The sequence below is a fragment of the Scyliorhinus torazame genome, chromosome 7 (assembly GCF_047496885.1).
Source record: "Scyliorhinus torazame isolate Kashiwa2021f chromosome 7, sScyTor2.1, whole genome shotgun sequence".
Classification (NCBI taxonomy): Eukaryota; Metazoa; Chordata; class Chondrichthyes; order Carcharhiniformes; family Scyliorhinidae; genus Scyliorhinus; species Scyliorhinus torazame.
Genome location: NC_092713.1, coordinates 167,638,300 through 167,662,631, shown reverse-complemented (window position 1 = coordinate 167,662,631; position 24,332 = coordinate 167,638,300). Strand labels below are relative to the sequence as shown.

At 46.5% G+C, this 24,332-nt stretch overlaps 1 long non-coding RNA gene and 1 gene segment (V, D, J or C); one reads left to right on the top strand and one right to left on the bottom strand.

The window, feature by feature from the left end:
- Positions 1-1,217: 1,217 nt before the first annotated feature.
- On the bottom strand, positions 1,218-12,829 carry LOC140426692 (Ig kappa chain V region Mem5-like). The segment is given in 4 exon segments: positions 1,218-2,158; positions 11,652-11,685; positions 12,209-12,507; positions 12,694-12,829. Coding segments are annotated over 4 exon segments (711 nt in total).
- Positions 11,227-20,740, top strand: LOC140426693 (uncharacterized). The gene is made up of 3 exons (XR_011948272.1): positions 11,227-11,440; positions 16,970-17,145; positions 20,708-20,740. It is a non-coding gene; the product is annotated as an uncharacterized lncRNA (long non-coding RNA).
- The last annotated feature ends 3,592 nt before the right edge of the window (positions 20,741-24,332 follow it).

Below are 24,332 nucleotides of genomic sequence, written 5' to 3'. Positions count from 1 at the left end.
CAGAAGGTGGTGGTGAGATGCCTTCATGAACCGCTGCAGTCCTTGAGGTGTAGGTACACCTACTGTGCTGCAGGGGAGGGAGATCCAGGATGTTGCCTAGCGACAGGCGATATATTTCCAAGTCAGGGTGGTGGGTGACTTGGAGGGGAACCTCCAGGTGGCGGTGTTCCCAAGGATCTGCTGCTTTGTTCCTTCTAGATGGAGTGGTTGTGGGTTTGGAAGTTGTTTACGGAACCTTGGCGAGTTACTGCAGTGCATCTTGTAGATGGTGCACACGATTGCCACTGTTCGTCGAAAACTCAGAGATTCCAGATAAATCTGATCGTTTTAAAATGATTGATAATTGTCTTTGAATCCAACCTTCTGCTGATGTGTCATCGATTGACAGGGCAACCAGCCAATCATGACAATCACTTGCTGAAATGCAGCCAATCAGCTGATCGGGAGGAAGGACATTTGCAAAGCACACATGGGACATCTTCTGTACTGAGTAGACTGAGTTGGACATAGATAGCTTTAGACATTGGCAGAGAAATGGCAAATGGAATTTAATCCAGACAAATGTGAGGTACTGCATTTTGGTAGGTCTAACATAGAGGGGAAATATACCATAAATGGCAAAACTCTTTGAAATATAGAAAGTCAGAGAGATCTGGGCATGCAGGTCCACAGATCTTCGAAAGTGGCAACACAAGTGGAGAAGGTAGTCAAGAAAGCAGATGGAATGCTTGCCTTCATTGGACAGGGCATTGGGTATAAACACTGGCAAGTCATGCAACAGTTGTACAGAACCTTGGTAAGGCCGCACTTGGAATATTGCACAGAATTCTGGTCGCCACTACCAGCAGGATATGAAAGCTTTGGAGAGGGTGCAGAGGAGGTTTACCAGGGTGTTGCCTGGTCTGGAGGGTATTAATTATGCGGAGAGGCTGAATAGACTCGGACTGTTTTCGTTAGAACGACGGAGGTTGAGGGGTGACCTGTGACCGATACAGGCTTGGAGGGCTGAAGGGCCTGTTCCTGTGCTGCATTGTTCTTTGTTCTTTGAGTAGCACTACACTCCGTATGCTTCATCCAATGTCTATGTTTATGTATTTACATTGTGTATTTACGCATGTCTTATGTTTTTTCATGAAAGGAACAATCTGTCTGGACTGTTCGCAGAACAATGCTTTTCACTGTACCGCGATACAGGTGACAATAAACCCAAATCCATATACTGAATATACTTTTTTATTATCTTTTACAGATTTACATTGTCAAAAATAAACTTGAATAAACAGCCCAGCCAGAGGAAGCTGGAGAAATTCACAGGGACAATGGAGCTTTATTAAAACACTTGTGGAGATTTTCTCAATAACAGGAGAATCATGTCCCTTTAAACAGTGACTAAACCTTAAACTGTAACTGCAGGGTGAGCAGGAAGGAGGTCTGGTTTCCTGAAGCAGAGACTTCAGAGGGTCACATTATTTTTGTACAGCTGACAGTCTTCAGCATCTTAGAGAGGTTTTACTTGGCATCACAAGTCTGCACTGTCCCATCAAACACTCCCAGGGCAGGTACAGCATGGGATTAAATATAGAGTAAAGCTCCCTCTATACTATCTCGTCAAACACTCCCAGGACAGGTACAACACGGAGTTACAAAAGGAATACAGCTCTCTCTACACTGTCCTAATAACGTCTCAGCTCCTGACCCTCAGAGGTGTCTCGGACCCAGTCCCGAGAAGGAAGAGAGTTGTAATTCAGTGCTGACAATGACCTTTGTCCTCCCAGCTCACCCCTGTTCTATTTAAAGTTGTGTCTCCTCTGTGGACTGTCTCTAACACTCTACGCACATTCTGACCTCCTGATGCTCTTGCTGAGGGCAGAGGAGAGGCTCACGTGGCTGAGGGCACAGGAGAAGCGGGCGTTGGACTCCCAGGCAGAGCCAGAGAGGGTCAGCAGGCTGCTGACGCTGTAGGTGTTGTCCGAAGCTCGCAGGTAGTTGCTGGTCTGAACCCCGTCCGAAATGGCTGCACCGTCCTTCTTCCACTCCACCACCACCTCATCGGGATAGAAGTGATTGGCAAGGCACACCAGGGTGGCAGTGCCCTTGGTCTTGACCTCCTCCAGGGAGGGGGGCAGCAGGGTCAGCGTGGGTTGTGAATTCTCACGGCCTGAAAGTGAAAAGCAGGAATTTTAATCACTGCAGTTATAAAGGATTTCAACTTCCCGAATATTAACTGGGATCAAATCAGTGTCAATGTATAGATGATCCTGAATTCTGACAATCCATTCCGAGGAACATTTCTAACTAGCACAAAACAATCCCAACAAGAGAAGGCACAGTTTTGGACAGTTTTAAGGCATGAATCTGGGCTGGTGAAGATGTATCAATGAGACAGTATTTGGGTAATAGTGATCATAATTCAGTTGGATTTAGAGTAGTTATGGAAAAGGGTAAAGATAGACCAAGAGGAAAAGTTTTAAATTAAGGAAAGACCAATCTTACTAAACTGGGATTTGCCAAAATGGACAGAAAATTGCGACTTGATGTCAGAGCAGTGGGAGGATATTCAACCTGGAGATAGAGAGATTTCAGAACAAAGATGTTCACACAAAGCAATAGTGAGGGACATTGTGAGAGGATAACTAATGAACGAGTGGGACCAATTAGAGAGAAAAATGTAACTTGTGTGTGGAGGTAGAAGACATGGAGATGGTTCTTAATGAATAATTTACATCAGTTTTCACAAATGACAGGGACAAAGCAGACATTGTAGTTCAGGGGGAGGAGAATTGTGAAATATTGGATGTAATAAAGATAGTGAGAGAGGAACTATTAATGTGTTTATCATTTTTGAAAGTGGGGATACCCCCAGGCCCAGGTGAAATGTATCCCAGGCTGCTAAGGGAAGCAAGGGAGAAATAGCGGAGGCTCTGACCATTATTTTCCAATCCTCTCTGACTACAGGCATGGTGTCGGAGGATTGGATGACTGATAATGTTGTACCGTTGTTTAAAAAGGGAGGAAGGGATAGACTGAGTCATTACAGACCAGTCAGTCTAACCTCAGTGGTGGGAAAATTGTTGGAAATAATTCTGAGAGAAATTATAATCATCATTGAGAGAGACACAGTTCGATCAATGACAGTCAACATGGATTTGTTAAGGGAAGGTTGTGCCTGACTAACTTGATTGAATTTGTTGAGGAGGGGTGATGAGGGGAGGAGTTTGATGTTGACAACATGGATTTCCTGAGGACTTTGAAAACTTTCCAATGACAGACGTGTGTGAAAATTAAAAGCAGACGGAATCCAAGGGAAAGTGACAAATTGGGCTGGATTCTCCGTATTCCAGCCGTGTGTTTGTCAGCGGTGCACCGTCGACTGGCGGAGGGATTAATTACTCCCGCTGCTTGTCAACGGGATTTCCCATTGAAATCACCCCAAATGGCGGGAATCAGAACAGCCGGAGAATTCCGGTTTTTACATTTCAAATTGGTTCAGTGTCAGGGGGAAAGTTTTGATGTAAACCGGTTAAATCATTTTGAAATGTTTCTTAAACATTTGTAAAGAAGGTTACTACAAATTCAGCACTGAAATGGTTAATAGTGAGAGCATTTAAAGACACAGTGTCCCTTTAAGAGACTGTTAACCGGTCAGGAAGCTCGAACTATTGATCAGTCTGTCTGGGGGAATAGGTTGAACATTAACAAACCTCAGATTACACACAGATCGGGAGAACTTTATCCCAGAACATTGGAGCTGACTTGGAGCAACACACTTCACAAAGGATTCTGATTGGCTGTCAGTGTAGAAAGTTCTAGAATTAATTTCAATCCTCGCTATCCTCAGTGCTAGGTTTGCACTGAGTGCTGAATTTGGTGCATTTGAGTGATATAGTAAGAGTTTGGTGACCGAGGGAGTATAAGGCTTCATTTTTATCTAAAGTTTAGTCTTTCTTTTATTTAGTTAATTAACTTAAAAGTTGCCGCTTGGTTTAGAAGAAGGTGAATTTTCAATCAGCTTTAAACAGGCTTCTACTTGTAGGCACTTGCAGCTGGGGCTTGTTAATTAGTTAATTGGACAAAGGTTCTGAGCGAACATACATCAGTTTGTTTCATCTGAAAGACAGCACCTCTTTTAAAAAAAATAAATTTAGAGTACCCAATTATTATTTTTTTTCCAATTAAGGGGCGATCCACCTAACCAGCACATGTTTGGGTTGTGGGGGTGAAACTCACACAGACACGGGGAGAATGTGCAAACTCCACACAGACAGTGACCCAGGGCCGGGATTCGAACCCGGATCCTCAGCGCCGCAGTCCCAGTGCTAACCACTGCGCCGCATACCTCCCTTGAAAGACAGTCCCTCTGACAGTGCAGCACTCCCTCAATACTGCGCTGGAGTCTCAGCCTGGATTATGGGGTCAACTCTCTGGAGTGGGATTTGAAGCCACAACGTTGCGACTCAGAGGCGAGAGTGCTCCCCACTGAGGCACGGCTGACACCTCACGCTCCAATAGGCTGCCATGTTCACCCTCCTGCCTCACACTTGGAGGAATGAGGCCACTGGGGAGGGTGGAGCTGTTCCCCAGCCAGAGAGAGTGTCTTCAGGAGAGAGATGGAGAGCAGATTATGGGAGGCCTGGAGTCTAGTGGGGGGACATTTAACCAGTCGATGGCAGGAGCTGAGCCCTTTCCCCGTAAGGATTCTGTAAGTGGATGTGGAAAGTGGGAGGTGAACCAGAGAAACATCTTTGTTGTTGCTGAAACTCTTGCTATCTGCTCAGTCACATCTAATAAACACACAGACAAATCAGACACACATGGGTCTGTTGGTGTGGATTTTCTGCTGGTTTATGTTCAATGAAGAGTGCAGGAGGACACGCCAGGGTAAGCCATGGGGTGCAGGTCTCTGGCACAGAGTCTGTCCCTGTTGCTCAGAAGGGAAGGGGGGAGGGGAGTAGAGCATTAGTCATTGGAGACTCCATAGTTATGGGGATAGATAGGAGATTCTGTGGGAACGAGAAAGACTCGTGGTTGGTGTGTTGCCTCCCAGGTGCCAGGGTGCGTGATGTCTCGGATCGTGTTTTCGGGATCCTTAAGGGGGAGGGGGAGCAGCCCCAAGTCGTGGTCCACATAGGTACCAACACATAGGTAGGAAAAGGGATAGGGATGTAAGGCAGGAATTCAGGGAGCTAGGGTGGAAACCTAGATCTAGGACAGAGTTATTATCGCTGGGTTGTTACCCGTGTCACGTGATAGCGAGACGAGGAATAGGGAAAGAGAGGAGTTGAACATGGGGCTACAGGGATGGTGCAGGAGAGAGGGTTTCAGATTTCTGGATAATTGGGGCTCATTCTGGGGTCGGTGGGACCTCTACAAATGGGATGGTCTACACCTGGACCAGAGGGGTACCAATATCCTGGGGGGGAAATTTGCTAATGCTCTTCGGGAGGGTTTAAACTAGTTCAGCAGGGGCTTGGGAATCTGAATTGTAGCTCCAGTATACAGGAGGTTGAGAGTAGTGAGGTCATGAGTAAGGTTTCAAAGTTGCAAGAGTGTACCGGCAGGCAGGAAGGTGGTTTAAAGTGTGCCTTCTTCAATGCCAGGAGCATCCGGAATAAGGTGGGTGAACTTGCGGCATGGGTTGGTACCTGGGACTTCGATGTTGTGGCCATTTCGGAGACATGGATAGAGCAGGGACAGGAATGGCTGTTGCAGGTGCCGGGGTTTAGATATTTCAGTAAGCTCAGTGGTGGTAAAAGAGGGGGAGGGGTGGCATTGTTAGTCAAGGACAGTATTACGGTGGCAGAAAGGACGCTTGATGAGGACTCGTCTACTGAACTAGTATGGGCTGAGGTTAGAAACAGGAAAGGAGAGGTCACCCTGTTAGGGGTTTTCTATAGGCCTCCGAAAAGTTCCAGAGATGTAGAGGGAAAGGGTTGCAAAGATGATTCTGGATAGGAGTGTTATGGGGGACTTTAACTTTCCAAATATTGACTGGAAACGCTATAGTTCGAGTACTTTAGATGGGTCCGTTTTTGTCCAATGTGTGCAGGAGGGTTTCCTGACACAGTATGTAGACAGGCCAACGAGAGGTGAGGCCGTATTGGATTTGGTACTGGGTAATGAACCAGGACAGGTGTTAGATTTGGAGGTCGGTGAGCACTTTGGTGATAGTGGCCACAATTCGATTACGTTTACTTTAGTGATGGAAAGGGATAGGTATATACCGCAGGGCAAGAGTTATATCTGGAAGAAAGGCAATTATGATGCGATGAGGCAAGACTTAGGATGCATCGGATGGAGAGGAAAACTGCAGGGGATGGGCACAATGGAAATGTGGAGTTTGTTCAAGGAACAGCTACTGCGTGTCCTTGATAGGTATGTACCTGTCAGGCAGGGAGGAAGTGGTCGAGCAAGGGAACCGTGGTTTACTAAGGCAGTCGAAACACTTGTCAAGAGGAAGAAGGAGGCTTATGTAAAGATGAGACATGAAGGTTCAGTTAGGGTGCTCAAGAGTTACAAGTTAGCTAGGAAGGACCTAAAGAGAGAGCTAAGAAGAGCCAGGAGGGGACATGAGAAGTCTTTGGCAGGTAGGATCAAGGATAACCCTAAAGCTTTCTATAGATATGTCATGAATAAAAGAATGACTAGGGTAAGAGTAGGGCCAGTCAAGGACAGTAGTGGGAAGTTGTGCTTGGAGACCGAGGAGATAGGAGAGGTGCTAAATGAATATTTTTCGTCAGTATTCGCACAGGAAAAAGACAATGTTGTCGAGGAGAATACTGAGATTCAGGCTACTAGACTAGAAGGGTTTGAGGTTCATAAGGAGGAGGTGTTAACAATTCTGGAAAGTGTGAAAATAGATAAGTCCCCTGGACCGGATGGGATTTATCCTAGGATTCTCTGGGAAGCTAGGGAGGAGATTAATGATCCTTTGGCTTTGATCTTTAAGTCAACTTTGTCTACAGGAATAGTACCAGAAGACTGGAGGATAGCAAATGTTGTCCCCTTGTTCAAGAAGGGAGTAGAGACAACCCCGGTAACTATAGACCAGTGAGCCTTACTTCTGTTGTGGGCAAAATCTTGGAAAGGTTTATAAGAGATAGGATGTATAATCATCTGGAAAGGAATAATTTGATTAGACATAGTCAACACGGTTTTGTGAAGGGTAGGTCGTGCCTCACAAACCTTATTGAGTTCTTTGAGAAGGTGACCAAACAGGTGGATGAGGTTAAAGCAGTTGATGTGGTGTATATGGATTTCAGTAAAGTGTTTGATAAGGTTCCCCACGGTAGGCTACTGTAGAAAATATGGAAGCATGGGATTCAGGGTGATTTAGCAGTTTGGATCAGAAATTGGCTAGCTGGAAGAAGACAAAGGGTGGTGGTTGATGGGAAATGTTCAGACTGGAGTCCATTTACTAGTAGTGTACCACAAGGATCTGTTTTGGGGCCACTGCTGTTTGTCATTTTTATAAATGACCTGGAGGAGGGCGTAGAAGGATGGGTGAGTAAATTTGCAGACGACACTAAAGTCGGTAGAGTTGTGGACAGTGCGAAAGGATGTTACAAGTTACAGAGGGACATAGATAAGCTGCAACGCTGGGCTGAGAGGTGGCAAATGGAGTTTAATGCAGAAAAGTGTAAGGTGATTCATTTTGGAAGGAATAACAGGAAGATAGAGTGCTGGGCTAATGGTAAGATTCTTGGCAGTGTGGATGAGCAGAGAGATCTCGGTGTCCATGTACATAGATCCCTGAAAGTTGCCACTCAGGTTGAGAGGGTTGTTAAGAAGGCGTACGGTGTATTAGCTTTTATTGGTAGAGGGATTGAGTTTCGGAGCCATGAGGTCATGTTGCAGCTGTACAAAACTCTGGTGCGGCCGCATTTGGAGTATTGCGTGCAATTCTGGTCGCCGCATTATAGGAAGGATGTGGAAGCATTGGAAAGGGTGCAGAGGAGATTTACCAGAATGTTGCCTGGTATGGAGGGAAGATCTTATGAGGAAAGGCTGAGGGACTTGAGGCTGTTTTCATTAGAGAGAAGAAGGTTAAGAGGTGACTTAATTGAGGCATACAAGATGATCAGAGGATTGGCTAGGGTGGACAGTGAGAGCCTTTTTCCTCGGATGGTGATGTCTAGCACGAGGGCACATAGCTTTAAATTGAGGGGACATAGATATAAGACAGATGTCAGAGGTAGGTTCTTTACTCAGAGAGTAGTAAGGGCGTGGAATGCCCTGCCTGCAACAGTAGTGGACTCGCCAACACTAAGGGCATTCAAATGGTCATTGGATAGACATATGGACGATAAGGGAATAGTGTAGATGGGCTTTAGAGTGGTTTCACAGGTTGGCGCAACATCGAGGGCCGAAGGGCCTGTACTGCGCTGTAATGTTCTATGTTCTAGGAGCAGCACTAGACAGACTGAAAAATGAGCTGATACAACAAATGAAAAGTGACGATACAACACAGGACTGTGTGTCAAACAGCAGAAGCAACACGTGACAGACAGAGCTGAACGATCCCACAACCCACGGATCAGATCTAAGCTCTGCAGTCCTGTCTTATCCAGACGTGAATGCTGATGGACAATTAAACAACTCACTGAAGGAGGAGGCTCCTCAAATATCTCCATCCTCAATGATGGAGGAGCCCAACCAGAAGTGTCGAGTGGATGATCCATCCCGGCCTCCTCCTGAGATCCCAGCATCACAGATGTCAGTCTTCAGCCAGTTTGATTCACTCCGCGTGATATCAAGAAATACTGAAGGCCCTGGATACTGTGAATGCTCTGGGCCCTGATATCATCCCCCCAGTAGTACTGAAGACTTGTGTTCCAGACTTGTGTAGACGCTGAGTGATTGTCTCTGCTGCTCAGGGAATCGGAAACACAGGGTCTCAGGTTAAGAGGCCGCTCAGTTATGACTGAGATGAGGAGCGATTTCTTCCCTCAACATATTGTGAATCTTAGGAATTCTCGACCCCAGAGGGTTCTGAATGCTCCATCGATGAATATATTCCGGGCTGGGACAGACAGATTTTTAGTCTCTCAGGAAATAGTGGATACGGGGAATGGGCGGGAAATGAAATTGAAGCCCAAGGTCAGTCATGATTGTATTGAATGTGCAGCAGGCTCGATGGGCCGAATGGTCTACTCCTGCTGCTATTTCTTGTGATCTTGTGTTCTAGAACACACCCCTAGTCAAATTCTTCAGTTTAGCTACGAAACTGGCATCGATCCAACAATGTGGAAAATTACCTAGGGATGTCCTGTCCACAAGAAGCTGGACAAATCCAATCCAGAAAATTACTGTCCCATCAGTCAACTCTCAATCATCAGCAAAATGATGGGTGTTGTTATCGACATTGCTATCAAGTAGCACTTACTCAGCAATAACCTGCTCACTGACGCTCAGTTTGGGATCTGCCGGGCTCAGTCAGCTCCTGACCTCACTACAGCCTTGGTTCAAACATGGACAAAAGAGCTGAACTCCAGAGGTGAGGCCAGAGTGACTGCCCTTGACATCAAGGCAGCATTTGACCAAGTTTGGCATCAAGGAGACCGAAGAAAACTGGAGTCAATGGGAATCAGAGGGAAAACTCTCCGCTGGTCGGGTCATACCCAGCACAAAGGAAGTTGGCTGCTGTTTGGCGTTTTAACTCTGCAATCTATATTAATGAGCTGGATGAAGGGAATGACAATTGTAGCTAAATTTGCTGATGGTAAAATGATAGGTAGGAAAGCAAGTTGTGAGGAGGATACAGAGTCTGAAAAGGGACATTGATAGGTTCAGTGAGTGGGGAGAACATTTGACAGATGGAGTATAATGTGGGGAAATGTGAGGTTGTCCACTTTGTTAGGGAGAATAGAAAAGCAGCATATTATTGAAATGGAGAGAGACTGCAGAAAGCTGTGGTACAGAGGGATCGGGGTGTCCTTGTGTATGAATCACAGAAGGTTAACCTGCAGGTACAGCAAGTGATTCGGAAGGTAAATGGAATGTTGTCCTTTATTACAAGGGTGATGGGGTATAAAAGTCGGGAAGTCTTGCTCCATCGATACAGCACGTTGGTGAGACTATACTGTGAGTACTGGGTACAGTGTTGGTCTCCTTACTTAAGGACGGATATTCCGACATTGGAAGCAGTTCAGAGAAGGTTCACTGGGCTGATTCCACTGAGGAATGGAATGTCTGATGAGGAAAGGTTGAGCTGGTTGGGTCTGTCCTCATTGCAGAATGAGGGGTGATCTTATTGAAACATATAAGATTCCGAGGGAGCTTGACAGGGTGGATGCTGAGAGAATGTTTCCCCTCGTGGGGAATCTAGAATTAGTGGATACAGTTTATTAGGGATCCGTGGGCAGCACGATAGGACAGTGGTTAGCACTGTGGCTTCATAGTGGCAGGGTCCCAGATTCAATTCCCGGCTGGGTCATTGGCTGCGCGTTCTCCCTGGAACTGCGTGGGTCTCCTCCAAGTGCTCCGGTTTCCTCCCATTAGTCCCGAAAGATGTGCTGTTAGGTAATTTGGACATTCTGAACTCTCCCTCTGTGTACCCGAACAGGCGCTGGAATGTGGTGACTAGGGGCTTTTCACAGTATCTTCATTGCAATGTAAGCCAACTTGTGACAATAATGATGATTATTATTATTTAAGGTGGCGATGAGGGTGAATTTCTTCTCTCAGAGGGTTGTTAGCGTTTAGAATTCTCTTTCCCAGAGAGCAGTGCATGCTGGGACATTGATTATATTCAAGGCTGAGTTAGACAGATTTTTGATTGATGAGGGGGTCAAGGGTTATGGGGACCGACAGGAAAGTGGAGTTCAGGCCATTTTTAAACGTTCATTTATGGGATGTGTGGTTCTGAAGTGGGGATCTGCCATCCTGACCTTGTCCGGCCTACAAGTGACTCCAGATCCGCAGTAATGTGTTGACTCTTAAATGTCCTCTGGAATGGCCGAGCAAGACACTCAGTTCAAGGGCAATTAGGGATGGGCAATAAATGTTGGCCCCGTCAGAGATCACACATCACATCAAACAATAAAAATATCTCCAGGGATTTTCAGTAATATTGGATCAGGAATAAATATCGGACTGAACTCGATCCAAAGGGAAAGTAACTGAGAGTTTCCCCAAAAGCCTGGAACACTGAAGCCACTGGATTGTGAGCCCTGCTGGACCTGTTTGTCATCAGAACTTTGCTAAGAGATAAGTAGGGAGTGGAGAGAGCAGAGTTAAAGCTGGGGGAAGTGGGACCTCGGTGTCTCACTGTGCTGCTGCTGCTGTGATCAGTTATATCAGAGAGTGTGACAGAGAGCCAGAGCTCACATCAAACTCTGCCCGTGTCTGTCACACGGAGACTGACAGGAGTCTAGTGAGTGATTTCACTCCATGGTCCAGGAATGTGAACACAGTCTGCAAACGTCCAGATCTCCTCGACACGGTGGGTAAAAGCTGCTTACTTATATCTTGCTGCTTAAAGGGGGGAATGGAACTAAAGAAATACAGCTGGGCACCCTGTTCTGCACAGTGTTCTTCAATGAACCATTCCATTCACTGCAGCTCCCCACTAACACCTTCAACTATTCAGCATTTGTGTTTGAGAAAGTTTCAGTATTGAAAGGGTTAATAACGGAGGATTGGGATTTACTTACTCAGTCTGAGCTTGGTTCCTTTACCGAACGTGAACCACACTGGCAGCTTCCAGTACAGGGGCTGTACAAAAACCTCTGTCTCTGCTTCACTCACTCACTCTCACCCTCTCTCTGTCTGTCTCTGTCTCTCACTCACTCATGTCTTTCTCTCTCACTCTTTCTCTGTTTCTTTCAATTTCTCTGTGTTTTGTTGGGAGAGTTGAGAATTCTAATTATCGATGATAAATCTGTCAGCTGCTCTTCATATGTGGACATGGAGAGCAAGAGAGAAGCTTGCCTTCTGCGAGCACCACAGGGACTGGAGTGTGTAGTGGACAATGACAATAATTTGTTCAATTTCCTTTCTTGTGTTTATTATATATCTGATAAGACTGGGATGGGTCAGTATAGGAGGTGGGACCGAGTGTCCATTATTATATAGTATATAAAATTGTGCAGTGTGTCAGGGCAGGAGGTTAGATTTAATACCATTATTATATAACACTGTGGGATGTGTCAGCATAGGAGGTGGGACTGTGTCGTATTGAGGTTTTTGTGAGGCTCTGTATCACTGTGTAGGGGAAGGCCTCACTTTGCTGACAGTAATAATCAGCGACATCCTCATTCTGCACATTGCTGATTGTCAGGGTGAACCTTGTATTGGACAGTTGACTGCCGGTGAATCGGTCGGATATTCCTGTGAATCGAGTTGTTGCATCGTAGATCAGCAGAGCCGGTTTCTGACCTTCTCGCTGTTGGAACCATTCAACATCACCACTAGCAGATTGACTGGCCGTACAGGTGATGGTTGTGGTCTGGCCCAGGCTCATTGACAACACCGGGGGAGACTGGGTCATGATGATGTCTCCACTGATACCTGAGGAGTAATAGAGAAACAGAGTGAAGTAAGAACTGTCACAGAAAGAGCCTGTACAATGAGATATTGTTGGAGACACTGACTGTTCCTCTGCTTTCAGCATTTTCCCTTCAATCACAAGTCAGTAGAATTGGATTGAAATGGAGAGCAGGAAAATATTCCAGGTGGAAAGAGAGAGATTTGTACCTGCGATGCAGAATGCCAGAGGCCAGATCAGCTGGATGGCTGAAATCATGGTGTCTGCTCCTGTCCCTGTGCCTGGTTACTGATAAACTCTCCCTTCACTGGGCTCTGCTTTATAAAGCTGCAGCCTGTGAGAGTCTCTCTGCCCGTTCCTCAGTATGTAAATGGTATGAGGCAGAGACACCACGTCAGCACCTTCACTTCCTCTTCTCTCTCTCTCCCTCCCTCAGTATCAATCCCTCAGTTTCTGTCTCTTTCCCTGTCTCTCTGTCTGTCTCGCTCTCATTGTTTGCTCTCTCTCTCTTTCTTTCTTACTCTATTGTTCTCCCTAAGTTTCTTCTCCAGCTTTGAGGCCCCTGCGTACTCCTCTCCCTCTCCATCAGAAGATACATCAACTTCCTGGAATCCACTCTCTCAGTCCCCTCAGGATTTCATGTTTCAATAATATCACCTCTCATTCTTCTAAACTCCAGTGGGTACAGGACCAACCTGTCCAAACTCTCTTCCTGAGATAAACCCGTCATCCCAGGAATGAGTGAATCTTTCATCAAGATGGAGAGTGAAGGAGTTGATTCTGAGATGTGGGTCCTGAGTCTTAATAAAAGAAACTACGATGATATGAGGCATGAGTTGGTTATGATGGATCGGGAAACGTTGCTGAAAGAGATGACAGTGGATAGGCAATGGCAAACATTCAAGGAACGCATGGAGGAACTGTGACAATTGTTTATCTCTGTCTGGTACAAAAGTAAAATGGGAAAGGCGGCCAATCCATGGCTTACAAGGGAAATTAGGGATAGTATTCGATCCAAAGAAGAAGCATACAAATTGGCCAAGAAAAACAACTGGCCTGAGGATTGAGAGCAGTTTAGAATTCAGCAAAGAAGGACCAACAGATTGATTAAGAAGGGGAAAATAGAGTTTGAGAGTACGTTTGCAGGGAACATAAACACTGACTGTAAAAGTTTTTATCGGCATGTGAAATGAAAAAGATTGGTGAAGACAAATGTAGGTCTAACAGTCAGAAACAGGGGAATGTATAATAGGGGACAAAGAAATGGCTGAGCAACTAAATACATACTTTGGTTCTGTCTTCACAAATGAGGGCACAAATCAGATACCAGAAATGTCGGGGAGCACAAGGTTTAGTGAGAGAGAGGAAATCAGTATGAGTAAAGAAATGGTATTGAGGAAATTGGTGGTGATTGAAGGCTGATAAATCTGAAGGCCTGATAATCTACATCCCAGGGCACTTAGAAAGTGACTATAGAAATGGTGGATGCATTGGTGGCCCTCTTCCAGGATTCTATAGACTTTGGACAGTTCCTGCAGATTGGAGGGTGGCTAATGTAACTAATGTAATGTTACTTAAAAAGGGAGGTTGAGAGAAAATGTAATTATAGACCAGTGAGCCTGATGTCAGTAGTGTGGAAAATTCTAGAATCCATTCTCAAAGATTTTATGGCAGAGCACTTGGAAAATAGTGGCAGGATCGGACAGATCAGCATGGATTTATGAAGGGGAAATCATGCTTGAATGGAATTCTCTGTGATTGTAACCAGTAGAGTTGATGACGGGGGGCAGTGGATGTGGGGTACTTGGACTTTCAGAAAGCTTTTGACAAAGTCCCACATAAGAGATTATTATGTAATATTAAAGCGCATAGGATTAGAGGTAGTGTATTCAGATGGATAGAAAACTGGTTGGCAGACAGGAAACAAAGAGTAGGAATTAACGGGTATTTTTCAAATTGGCAGGCAGTGACTAGTGGGGTACTGCAGGGATTGATGCTCGGACCCCAGCTATTCACAATATATATTCATGATTTATATGAGGGAACAAATTGTAATATCTCCAAATTTGCAGATGACACCAAGTTGGGTAGGAGGTTGAGCTGTGAGGAGGATGCAGAGATCCTTCAGTGTGATTTGGACAAGTTGAGTGAGTAGGCAAATGCATGGCAGGTGAAGTATAATTTGAAGAAATGCAAAATTATCCACTTCGGTGGCAAAAAAGGCTAACTCAGACTTGCCCGAGTGCCCATAAATGAGGAGAGGGGAATGTTGAACAAGACCTGAGTGTCCTCGTACACGAGTCACTGAAGGTAAGCATGCAAGTACAGCAAGCAGTAAAGAAGGCAAATGGTATGCTGGTCTTCAATGCGAGAGGATTCTAAAGATGCATGGCATTGAGGGTAAAGTGGTAGCATGGGTAGAGGATTGGTTAACTAACAGAGAGCAGAGAGTGGGGATAAATGGGTGCTTCTCTGGTTGGCAACCTGTAACTAGTGGGGTCCCTCAAGGATCAGTGTTGGGCCCGCAGTTGTTCACAATTTACATAGACGATTTGGAGTTGGGGACCAAGTGCAATGTGTCAAAGTTTGCAGACGACACTAAGATGAGTGGTAAAGCAAAAGGTACCGGAAGTCTGCAGAAGGATTTGGATAGGTTAGATGAATGGGTTAGGGTCCGGCAGATGGAATTCAATGTTGCCAAGTGTGAGGCTATCCATTTTGGGAGGAATAACAGCAGAATGGATTATTATTTAAACGGTAAGATGTTAAAACATGCTGCTGTGCAGAGGGACCTGGGTGTGCTGGTGCACGAGTCGCAAAAAGTTGGTGTGCAGGTGCAACAGGTGATTAAGAAGGCAAATCGAGTTTTGTCTTTCATTGCGAGAGGGATGGAGTTCAAGACTGGTGAGGTTATGCTGCAATTGTATAAGATGTTGGTGAGGCCGCATCTGGAGTATTGTGTTCAGTTTTGGTCTCCTTACCTGAGAAAGGACATATTGGCACTGGAGGGAGTGCAGAGGAGATTCACTAGGTTGATCCCAGAGTTGAGGGGATTAGATTATGACGAGAGGTTGAGTAGACTGGGACTGTACTCATTGGAGTTTAGAAGCATGCGGGGGGGATCTTATTGAGACATATAAAATTATGAAGGGAATAGATAGGATAGATGCGGGCAGGTTGTTTCCACTGGTCGGGGAAAGCAGAACTAGGGGGCATTGCCTAAAAATAAGGGGAAGTAGATTTAGGACGGAGTGTAGGAGGAACTTCTTCACCCAAAGGGTTGTGAATCTCTGGAATTCCTTGCCCAGTGAAGCAGTTGAGGCTCCTTCTTTAAACGTTTTTAAGAAAAAGATAGATGCCTTTCTAAAGAATAAAGGGATTCGGGGATATGGTGTACGGGCCGGAGAGTGGAGCTGAGTCCACAAAGATCAGCCATGATCTCATTAAATGGCAGAGCAGGCACGAGGGGCCAGATGGCCTACTCCTGCTCCTAGTTCTTATGTTCTTATGTAGGATTCGAGTCCAGGAGCAGGGGTGTCTTGCTGCAATTATACAGGGCCTTGGTGAGGCAACACCTGGAATATTGTGTGTAGTTTTGGTCTCCTTATCTGAGGAGGATTTATCAGACTGCTTCTTGGAATGGCAGGACTGACGTATGAGGAGAGATTGAATTGATTAAAGATTGTATTCGCTGGAGTTCAGAAGAATGAGGGGACATTTCATAGAAACATATAAAATTCGAACAGGACTAGACAGGGTAGATGCAGGAAGGATGTTCCCGATGGCGGGTGTGTCCAGAACCAGAGATATCAGTCTGATGATATGCGGTAGGCCATTTAGGACAGCGAAGAGGAGAAACTTCTTCACCCAGAGAGTGGTCGGCCTGTGGAATTTGTTACCACAGGAAGTAGTTGAGGCCAAAACATTGTATGGTTTCAAGAAGCAGTTAGATATAGCACTTGTGGTGAAGGTGATCAAAGGGTATGGGGGAAAGTGGGATTAGGCTATTGAGTTGGATGACCAGCCATGATCATAATGAATGGTGGAGCAGGCTCGAAGGGCCGAATGGCCTCCTCCTGCTTCTATTTTCTATGTTTCTATGTTTCTCTAAACTGTTTCTAACACAATTCTATCTTTTTTTCAAATAAGGAGACTGAAACTGTACACATTATTCCAGATGTGTTCTCACCAGGACCCTGTACAGCTACAGTAAAACTTCCCTGTTTTTATTTTCCGTTCCTCTTGTAATAAACACCAACATTCCATTTCCCTTCCTGATCACTTGCTGGACCTGCAGACTAACGTTTTGTGATTCATGTACCAGGACACCCAGATCCCTCTGTAGCAGCCAGTTCCTCAATCTCTCTCCATTTAAATACTTTACTGCTTTTCTATTCTTCCTGCCAAAGTGGACAAGTTCACATTTACCCACATTATACTCCAAATGTTTTCCCACTCACTCACCCTGTTTCTATCCCTTTGCAGACTCCCTGGGTGCGATTGTACAACTGGGTAACGCGATGAGGCCAGGAAAATCTCATGAGAGGCCTTTCGCGACATTTACGAAGCCCGGGACACTTCTCGAGATCTAATGAGACCTCGCAAGACGTCACAATGTGGATCTCACTCTCACTGGGTGGGATTCAGATTTGCAGATTCAAGTGAGTAGTTAGCATCACTTAAATATGTGTGCGCGGCGTTACCCACGTTGAGGGATTGAACGCCGGTACATGGGAGAGTTCATCGTGGTGGCGTTTACCACGGGTTTCCACAAACGAGGACCAGGCTTAACGGCACTTGGGGATCTCCCAGATGATTGGGGTCCTCTGGGTGGTCTCTTCTGGGCACGGCGATACCCTGACACTCCCGCTGCCACCTGGGCACCTTGGCACTGCCAACCTGGCACCCTGGAAGTACCACCCTCTCACCCTGGCAGTGCCACCTGGGAGCCAGTATGCCTATGCCGAGGTTCAGGCCCGGAGTGCCCTGCCCTTAAGAGGTGGGATGAAGGGGGCTCAAGGTCCCCCTAATCAGTACGTTGGGGCGTTGGGGGTCCAGAGGCTGCGGTGGGGGGTTGAGAGATTGGGGCAGCATTTAAAAATGGCGACCTCGATCTCTTTCGGTACTGACCAGCTGAGCTCATCAATGCAGGAAATGAAGGTAAGTGTGGCCTGGGGAGGGGGGTTTACACGCAGGGGCCCCCAAAAAAGCAAAGTCCCGTTTAATAACCGCGTTATTCTGTGCGCTGCCAGGTCCGCAAAACTATCCGCTATTCGCACCCAAAATGAGACTCTATTTTTTTATTAAATCGCGCCCTGTCCCTCCTCTTTATAACTTACTTTCCCACCTATCTTTGTGTCATTGTCACCATAGCTACATTCACTCCCTCCATCCAATCATTGATATTGACTCTGTATAGTTGCAACCCAGCGCTGATCCCTGTGACACTCCACTAGTTACAGCTGACCAACCTCAAAAAAATCATTCATCCCCTCTCTGAACGTATAATGGAAGGAAGGTCATTGATGAAGCAGCTGAAGATGGTCGGATCACAACATTTTCCTTCGTGCCAGGCATGACTTCAACCAACAGCTCCTGTGTCCATGTTTGATCCAAGGCTGGACTGAGGTCAGGAGCTGAGTGACCCTGGCGGAATCCAAACTGAGCGTCAGTGAGCAGGTCATTGCTGAGTAAGTGCCGCTTGATAGCACTGTTGCCAATTCCTTCCATCAGAATTCCTTTTTAAAAAAATGTATTTTATTACAAACATGTATCAAAACAGGTTACAGCAAATAAACATCCCGGGAAACATACTTCCCAACAATCAACCTTACAGTCTAAGGGGATTTTTCCCCTTTACCCCTCCTCCCCCCACCCCCCTGTGGCGAACAGCTCCTCAAATACGGCCACGAACATCCCCCACCTTTTCTCAAACTCCCCTGCTGAGCCCCTTAACTTACTTTATCCTCTCTCACCGCAGGAAGTCATACAGGTCACCCAGCCAAGCCACTACCCCCGGTGGCCATGCCGACCGCCACTCCAGCAAAATTCGCCTCAGTGCAATTGGAGAGGCGAAGGCCACAACATCACCCTTCCTCCTCTCCAAGAGCTCCGGCTTCTCTGAAACCCCAAATATCACCACCAAAGGGTCCGGGTCCACTCCCTTCTCCACTATCCTGGCTAAGACCGCGAACACTCCCGGCCAGAATTTTCCCAATTTTTCGCAACTCCAAAATATGTGCGCGTGATTCTCTGGCCCCCACCCACACCTCTCACACTCATCTGCTACCCCCTGAAAGAACCCACTCATTCTCGCCTGAGTCATATGCACCCTGTGCACCACCTTAAACTGTATCAGGCTCATCCTTGTACAAGAGGAAGCCCCGTTTACCCGACGCGGTGCCTCACTCTGTGCTCCCCAATTGATTTCCCCTCCCAACTCCGCTTCCCATTTCTCCTTGACCTTCACCACCCGCTCACCTCCCCGCTCCCCCAACCACTTGTATATATCCCCAATTCCTCCCTCCCCTTCCACATCCGGAAGCAGCAGTCACTTCAGCAGGGCATCATTGAGCAGGTCATTGCTGAGTAAGTGCCATTTGATAGCACTGTTGACAATCACTTCCATCACATTTTCACAGTAACTTCATTGCAGTGTTAATGTAAGCCTACTTGTGACTCCAGTAAAGATCATTATTATTATTACTGATGATCGAAGGTAGACTGATGGGGCGGTAATTGGCCGGGTTGGATTTGTCCTGCATTTTGTGTACAGGATATAGCTGGGCAACATTTCACATTGTTGGATAGATGCCAGTGTTGTAGCTGTTCTGGAACAGCTTGGCTAGATGTGCAACTAATTCTGGAGCACAAGTCTACAGTACTATTGCTTGAATATTCTAAGGGCCCATAACCTTTGCAGTATCCAGTGCCTTCAGCCATTTCTTGATGTCATGTCGGGTGAATCAATCTGGCTGAAGACTGACATCTGTGATGCTGGGACCTCTGGAGGAGACCGAGATGCATTCGGCACTTCTGGCTGAAGATTTTTGTGAATGCTTCAGCCTTATCCTTTGCACTGATGTGCTGGGCTCCCCCATCATTGAATGGGGATATTTGTGGAGCCTCCTCCTCCACTGAGTTGTTTAATTGTCCACCACCATTCACTACTGGATGTGGCAGGACAGCAGAACTTAGGTCTGAACCATTAGTAATGGAATAGCTCAGATCTGCCGATTACTTGCTGCTTCTGCTGTTTGGCACACAAGTAGTCCTGTGGTGTCGCCTCACCAGGTTGACACCTCATTTTTAGGTATTCCTGGTGTTGCTCCTGGCAGTTCCTCCTATATTCTCCATTGAACCCTGGATTGGTGATACTGGAGAGTGGCGAATATGCCAGGAAATGAGGTTACAGATTGTGATTGATTGCAACTCTGCTGCTGCTGATGGCCCACTGCTTCTCATGGATGCCCAGTCTTGAGCAGCTAGATCTGGTCGTAGTCTGTCCCATTTAGCACAGTGGTAGTGCCACACAACATGATAGAGGGTATTCTCAAAGTGGAGATGGGACTTTGTCTCCACAGGACATTGCGGTGGTCACTTATACAGATACTGTCCTGGAAAGATGCATCTGCAGCAGGCAGTTTGATGAGGATGAGGTCAAGTTGTTAATTCGCTCACCACCTGCCGTAGTCCCAGTCAAGGAACTATGTCTTTTAGGACCCGACTAACTCGGTCAGTAATGGAGGTTCAGAGACTCTGCTGTTGATGGACATGAAATTTCCCCACCCTCTTGTCACTCTTGTTACCCTCACCGTTTTTTCCAATTTATGCTCATTATGGCGGTGTGCTGATAATAAACTGAGGGAGGTTCGGTTTATGGTAAACATATTTAACACATGTATAATCTGACACCATGAGACTACATGGGGTCCAGAGTCGATGTTGAGGATTCCCAGGGTGACTCCCTCCCGACTGTATACCACTGCGCCGCCACCTCTGCTGGGTCTGTCCTGGCGGTGAGACAGGACATACCCAGCGATGATGATGGTGGTGTCTGGGACATTGTCTGTAAGGTATCATTCTGTGAGTGTGAATATGTCAGGCAGTTGCTGACCACTCTGTGGGTGTGGAGGACTTTGCAGGGTCGACAAGACTGGATTTGTCGTTATTTCTGATGTGTAGTTCGATGCCGGGTGGTCTGTCCGGTTTCATTCCTTTTAGGATTTTCAGCGGTTTGATACAACTGAATGGCCACAAAACCAGATGTGCTTTTATGACAAATGGTTTCATGGTCACCATTACTGAGGCGAGCTTTTATTTCCAGATTTATTCATTGAATTTAAATTCCACCAGCTGCCATGGTGGGATTTGAACCTGTGACCAAAGCATTAGCCTGAGCCTCTGGGTTACTAGTCCAGTGACATTACCACTACACCACGGCCTCCCCACAATGTGCTGTGGGGCTCCATGGAACTGTATCCCAGCATGAAGTGTCCCTCAGGAGGGGAGAGGGAATGTTCGGAGCCCTGAGCTCCATTTCCCAGCCCAGGCATTTTGTCTTCCAATGAATGAATGAGATGCCAATTTGGAGCCAGGTTAGGGACAGTCTCGTGCTGTGGACCCAGGTCTACAAGAGGCAATTGGAGATATCCCATAAAGAAAAGATTTTCTGGGTTATGGGGATAGAGGGGGGGAGTGGGACTAATTGGGTAAGTCCCAGCACGATGGGCAGAATGGCCTCCTTCTGTGCTGGAAGATTCGAGGTAGTGGACACGGTTCACAGTTTCCTCCCGTGTCAGTAACAAACATCCAGCTGCTCTGAGCCCTTCTTTCACTTCCTCTGTTGGTTATGTTTCAATCTTCCGATCTGACAGTCTTTGCAGTTATTTTTTACACTGGGGGTTTGTGCTGTGGTCTGAATCTCTAACAATAACTGTCCAATCAGTGACAAGAACAGCAGCTAAGAGCAGTCAGGACTGAGGAGCCAGGCTCACTGGGAAACACATTGGGAAGATCAAAGCCATCGTCTTCAGCTCCCGATACAAACTCTATCCCTCTCCCTGAGCAACTGTCTGCTGCCCAACCAGACTCTTATCATAGATCATAGAATTTACAGTGCAGAAGGAGGCCACCCGGCCCATCGAGTCTGCACCGGCTCTTGGAAAGAGCACCCTACCCAAGGTCAACACCTCCACCCTATCCCCGCAACCCAGCAACCCCACCCAACACTAAGGGAAATTTTGGACACTAAGGGCAATTTATCACAGCCAATCCACCTAACCTGCACATCTTTGGACTGTGGGAGGAAACCGGAGCACCCGGAGGAAACCCACGCACACACGGGGAGGAGGTGCAGACTCCGCACAGACAGTGACCCAAGCCGGAATCGAACATGGGACCCTGGAGCTGTGAAGCAATTGTGCTATCCACAATGCTACCGTGCTGCCCTCTTGACTCTTGACAACATTGGCCTCATCTCTCTGTTCCTCCACAATTCCCAGCTTCCCACCATTTAGAAATGACTCTGATTTCTCTTTCTTTGGTCCAAGGTGGTTGATTTCACATCCCCACATTGAACTCCATCTGCCATTGTCTTCAGTCCCCATCACAATCTCTGTTCCCCAGACACTGATTCCATCCCTCTCCCTGGGCCTGTCTGACTCTGAACCACACAGTTCACAGCCGTGGTGTCCTATTTGACCCTGAAATGAGCTTCCCACCACATCATCCTCCAAGCTGCCTAACTTAGTGTGGTCAGTAATCTTGGATATATGTTTCTCTAGTCCTTCATCCAAGTCATTGATAAATACAGTGAAAAGCTGAGGCTCCAGCTCAGATCCCTGAGGACATCACTATTCTCATCTTGCTGATTGGAGTCACACACATTATCCCGACTCCCTGTCTCCTACCTCCTAACTTATTCCTTATCCATGGCAAAACCTTTCCCCAAATTCCATATGCTTCCATTTTTACTAACAGCTTCTCCTGTGGAACTTTCTAGAATGTCCTCTGGAGATCCAAATAAATCACATCCACAGACATTCCCTGATCTACCACATTGGTGACCTCGTGAAAAAATGTAACCAGATTAGTTAAACATGTCTGACCCTTTTTAAATCCATGCTGACTCTCTCGGATCAGTTCATATTTCTCACTCATTTTGTGTCTAATGACAGATTCCAGTCACTTCCCCGCAACAGACATTAAACTGAGATGTTAGTTGTGAATGACTCGAGTAAACAGCTAGCACAGACATGAGGGGCCGAATGGCCTCCTCCTATACTGTAGACTTATCTGGCTCCTTGACTGAAACATAGGGATAGGAACAGGAGGTGGGCTGGAGCTTAAACAATGAGTTGAATGTCGGCGGAGTGTCATTAGTGGGTAATGTAGAATGGACATTGTGTACATGAGCTTCTCGAAAATATGTCTTTCTCTGTTTCCCTTTCCAGCTCCAGGGCTCTCATTAAGGAGCTGAAAGAATATTTAGTGAAGAAGTTTCCGGACTGTGCGGGCTGTGTGAGGGTTTTAGGCCGTGACTGATGATTGCAGCTCCTTGTTCTGTCTGTTCCTCCCTCCCCACTGATCAAGCCGTTAACCTCCTGTCACAGTGAGTGAATGAGAATGGATTTCATAGCGTCAGTCACAGAAAACAACAGCATCACTGTCTGAGACACTGGGACACACATCACTGTCTCACCTTAAAGAACGGAGCACTAATCCCCTCCCACCATGCTGAGAAACCAGACAGTATGGAAAATGTACTGACAAACACCACCTTATATTAAACACTCACCCAGAGAACAGCTTCAGAGTAAAAGTCAGGATGGAGAGGGGGAGAGAGAGAGGGGAGAGAGAGCGAGAGATAGAGAAAGTGAGGGAGAGAGAGAGATTGAGAGGGAGAGAGATTGAGAGGGGGAGAGAGAGAGATTGGGAATGGGAGAGAGAGTGAGAGAGGAGAGGGAGGGATAGAGAGGTAGAGAGAGGAGGGAGAGAGAGAGAGGAAAAGGGGAGGCAGAGAGATGGAGGGAGGTAGAGAGTGAGATTAATAATAATAATCTTTGTTCATGCCACAAGTATGCTTACATTAGCACTGCAATGAAGTTACTGTGAAAATCCCTCGTCACCATACTTCCGGTGCCTGTTCGGGTCACAGCGGGAGAATTCAGAATGTCCAAGTCACCTAACAGCATGTCTTTTGGGACTTGTGGGAGGAAACCAGAGCACCCGGAGGAAACCCACGCAGTCACCAGGAGAATGTGCAGACTCCACACAGACAGTGACCCAGACGGGAATCGAACCTGGGACCCTGGCGCTGTGAAGCAACAGTGCTAACCACTATTCTACCGTGCTGCCCTAGATAGAGCGAGAGAGAGAAATTGAGATAGCGAGAGTGAGAGTGGGAAAGAGAGACAAAAGAGGGTGAGAGAGGAAGGAAGATTGAGCTAGAGCGACAGGGAAGGGAGTGAAAAATTGAGAGAGGGTGAGAGAGAGATTGAACCCAAAGAGAAAATGCTGGAAAATCTTAGCAGGTCTGGCAGCATCTGAACGGGGGAGAAAAGAGCTAACGTTTTGAGTCCAGATGGACAGACAGAGAGACAATGTCAGCTCCTTTACATTGGAAGACTGAAGTAGTTTTATTACAATTATATGGGAGCTTGTTAAATCCAGACCGGGATCACGGGGAACCGTGTTTGTCTCCTTACCTGAGGAAGGAAATACTGGCCTTGGAAGGAGAGAAGCAAAGATTCCCGAGACTGATTCCCAGGATGAGGAGAGATTGAGGAGACTGGGACATTATTCCTGCGGTTTAGTAGAATGAGAGTTGTTGCTCTTTTATCTTTAT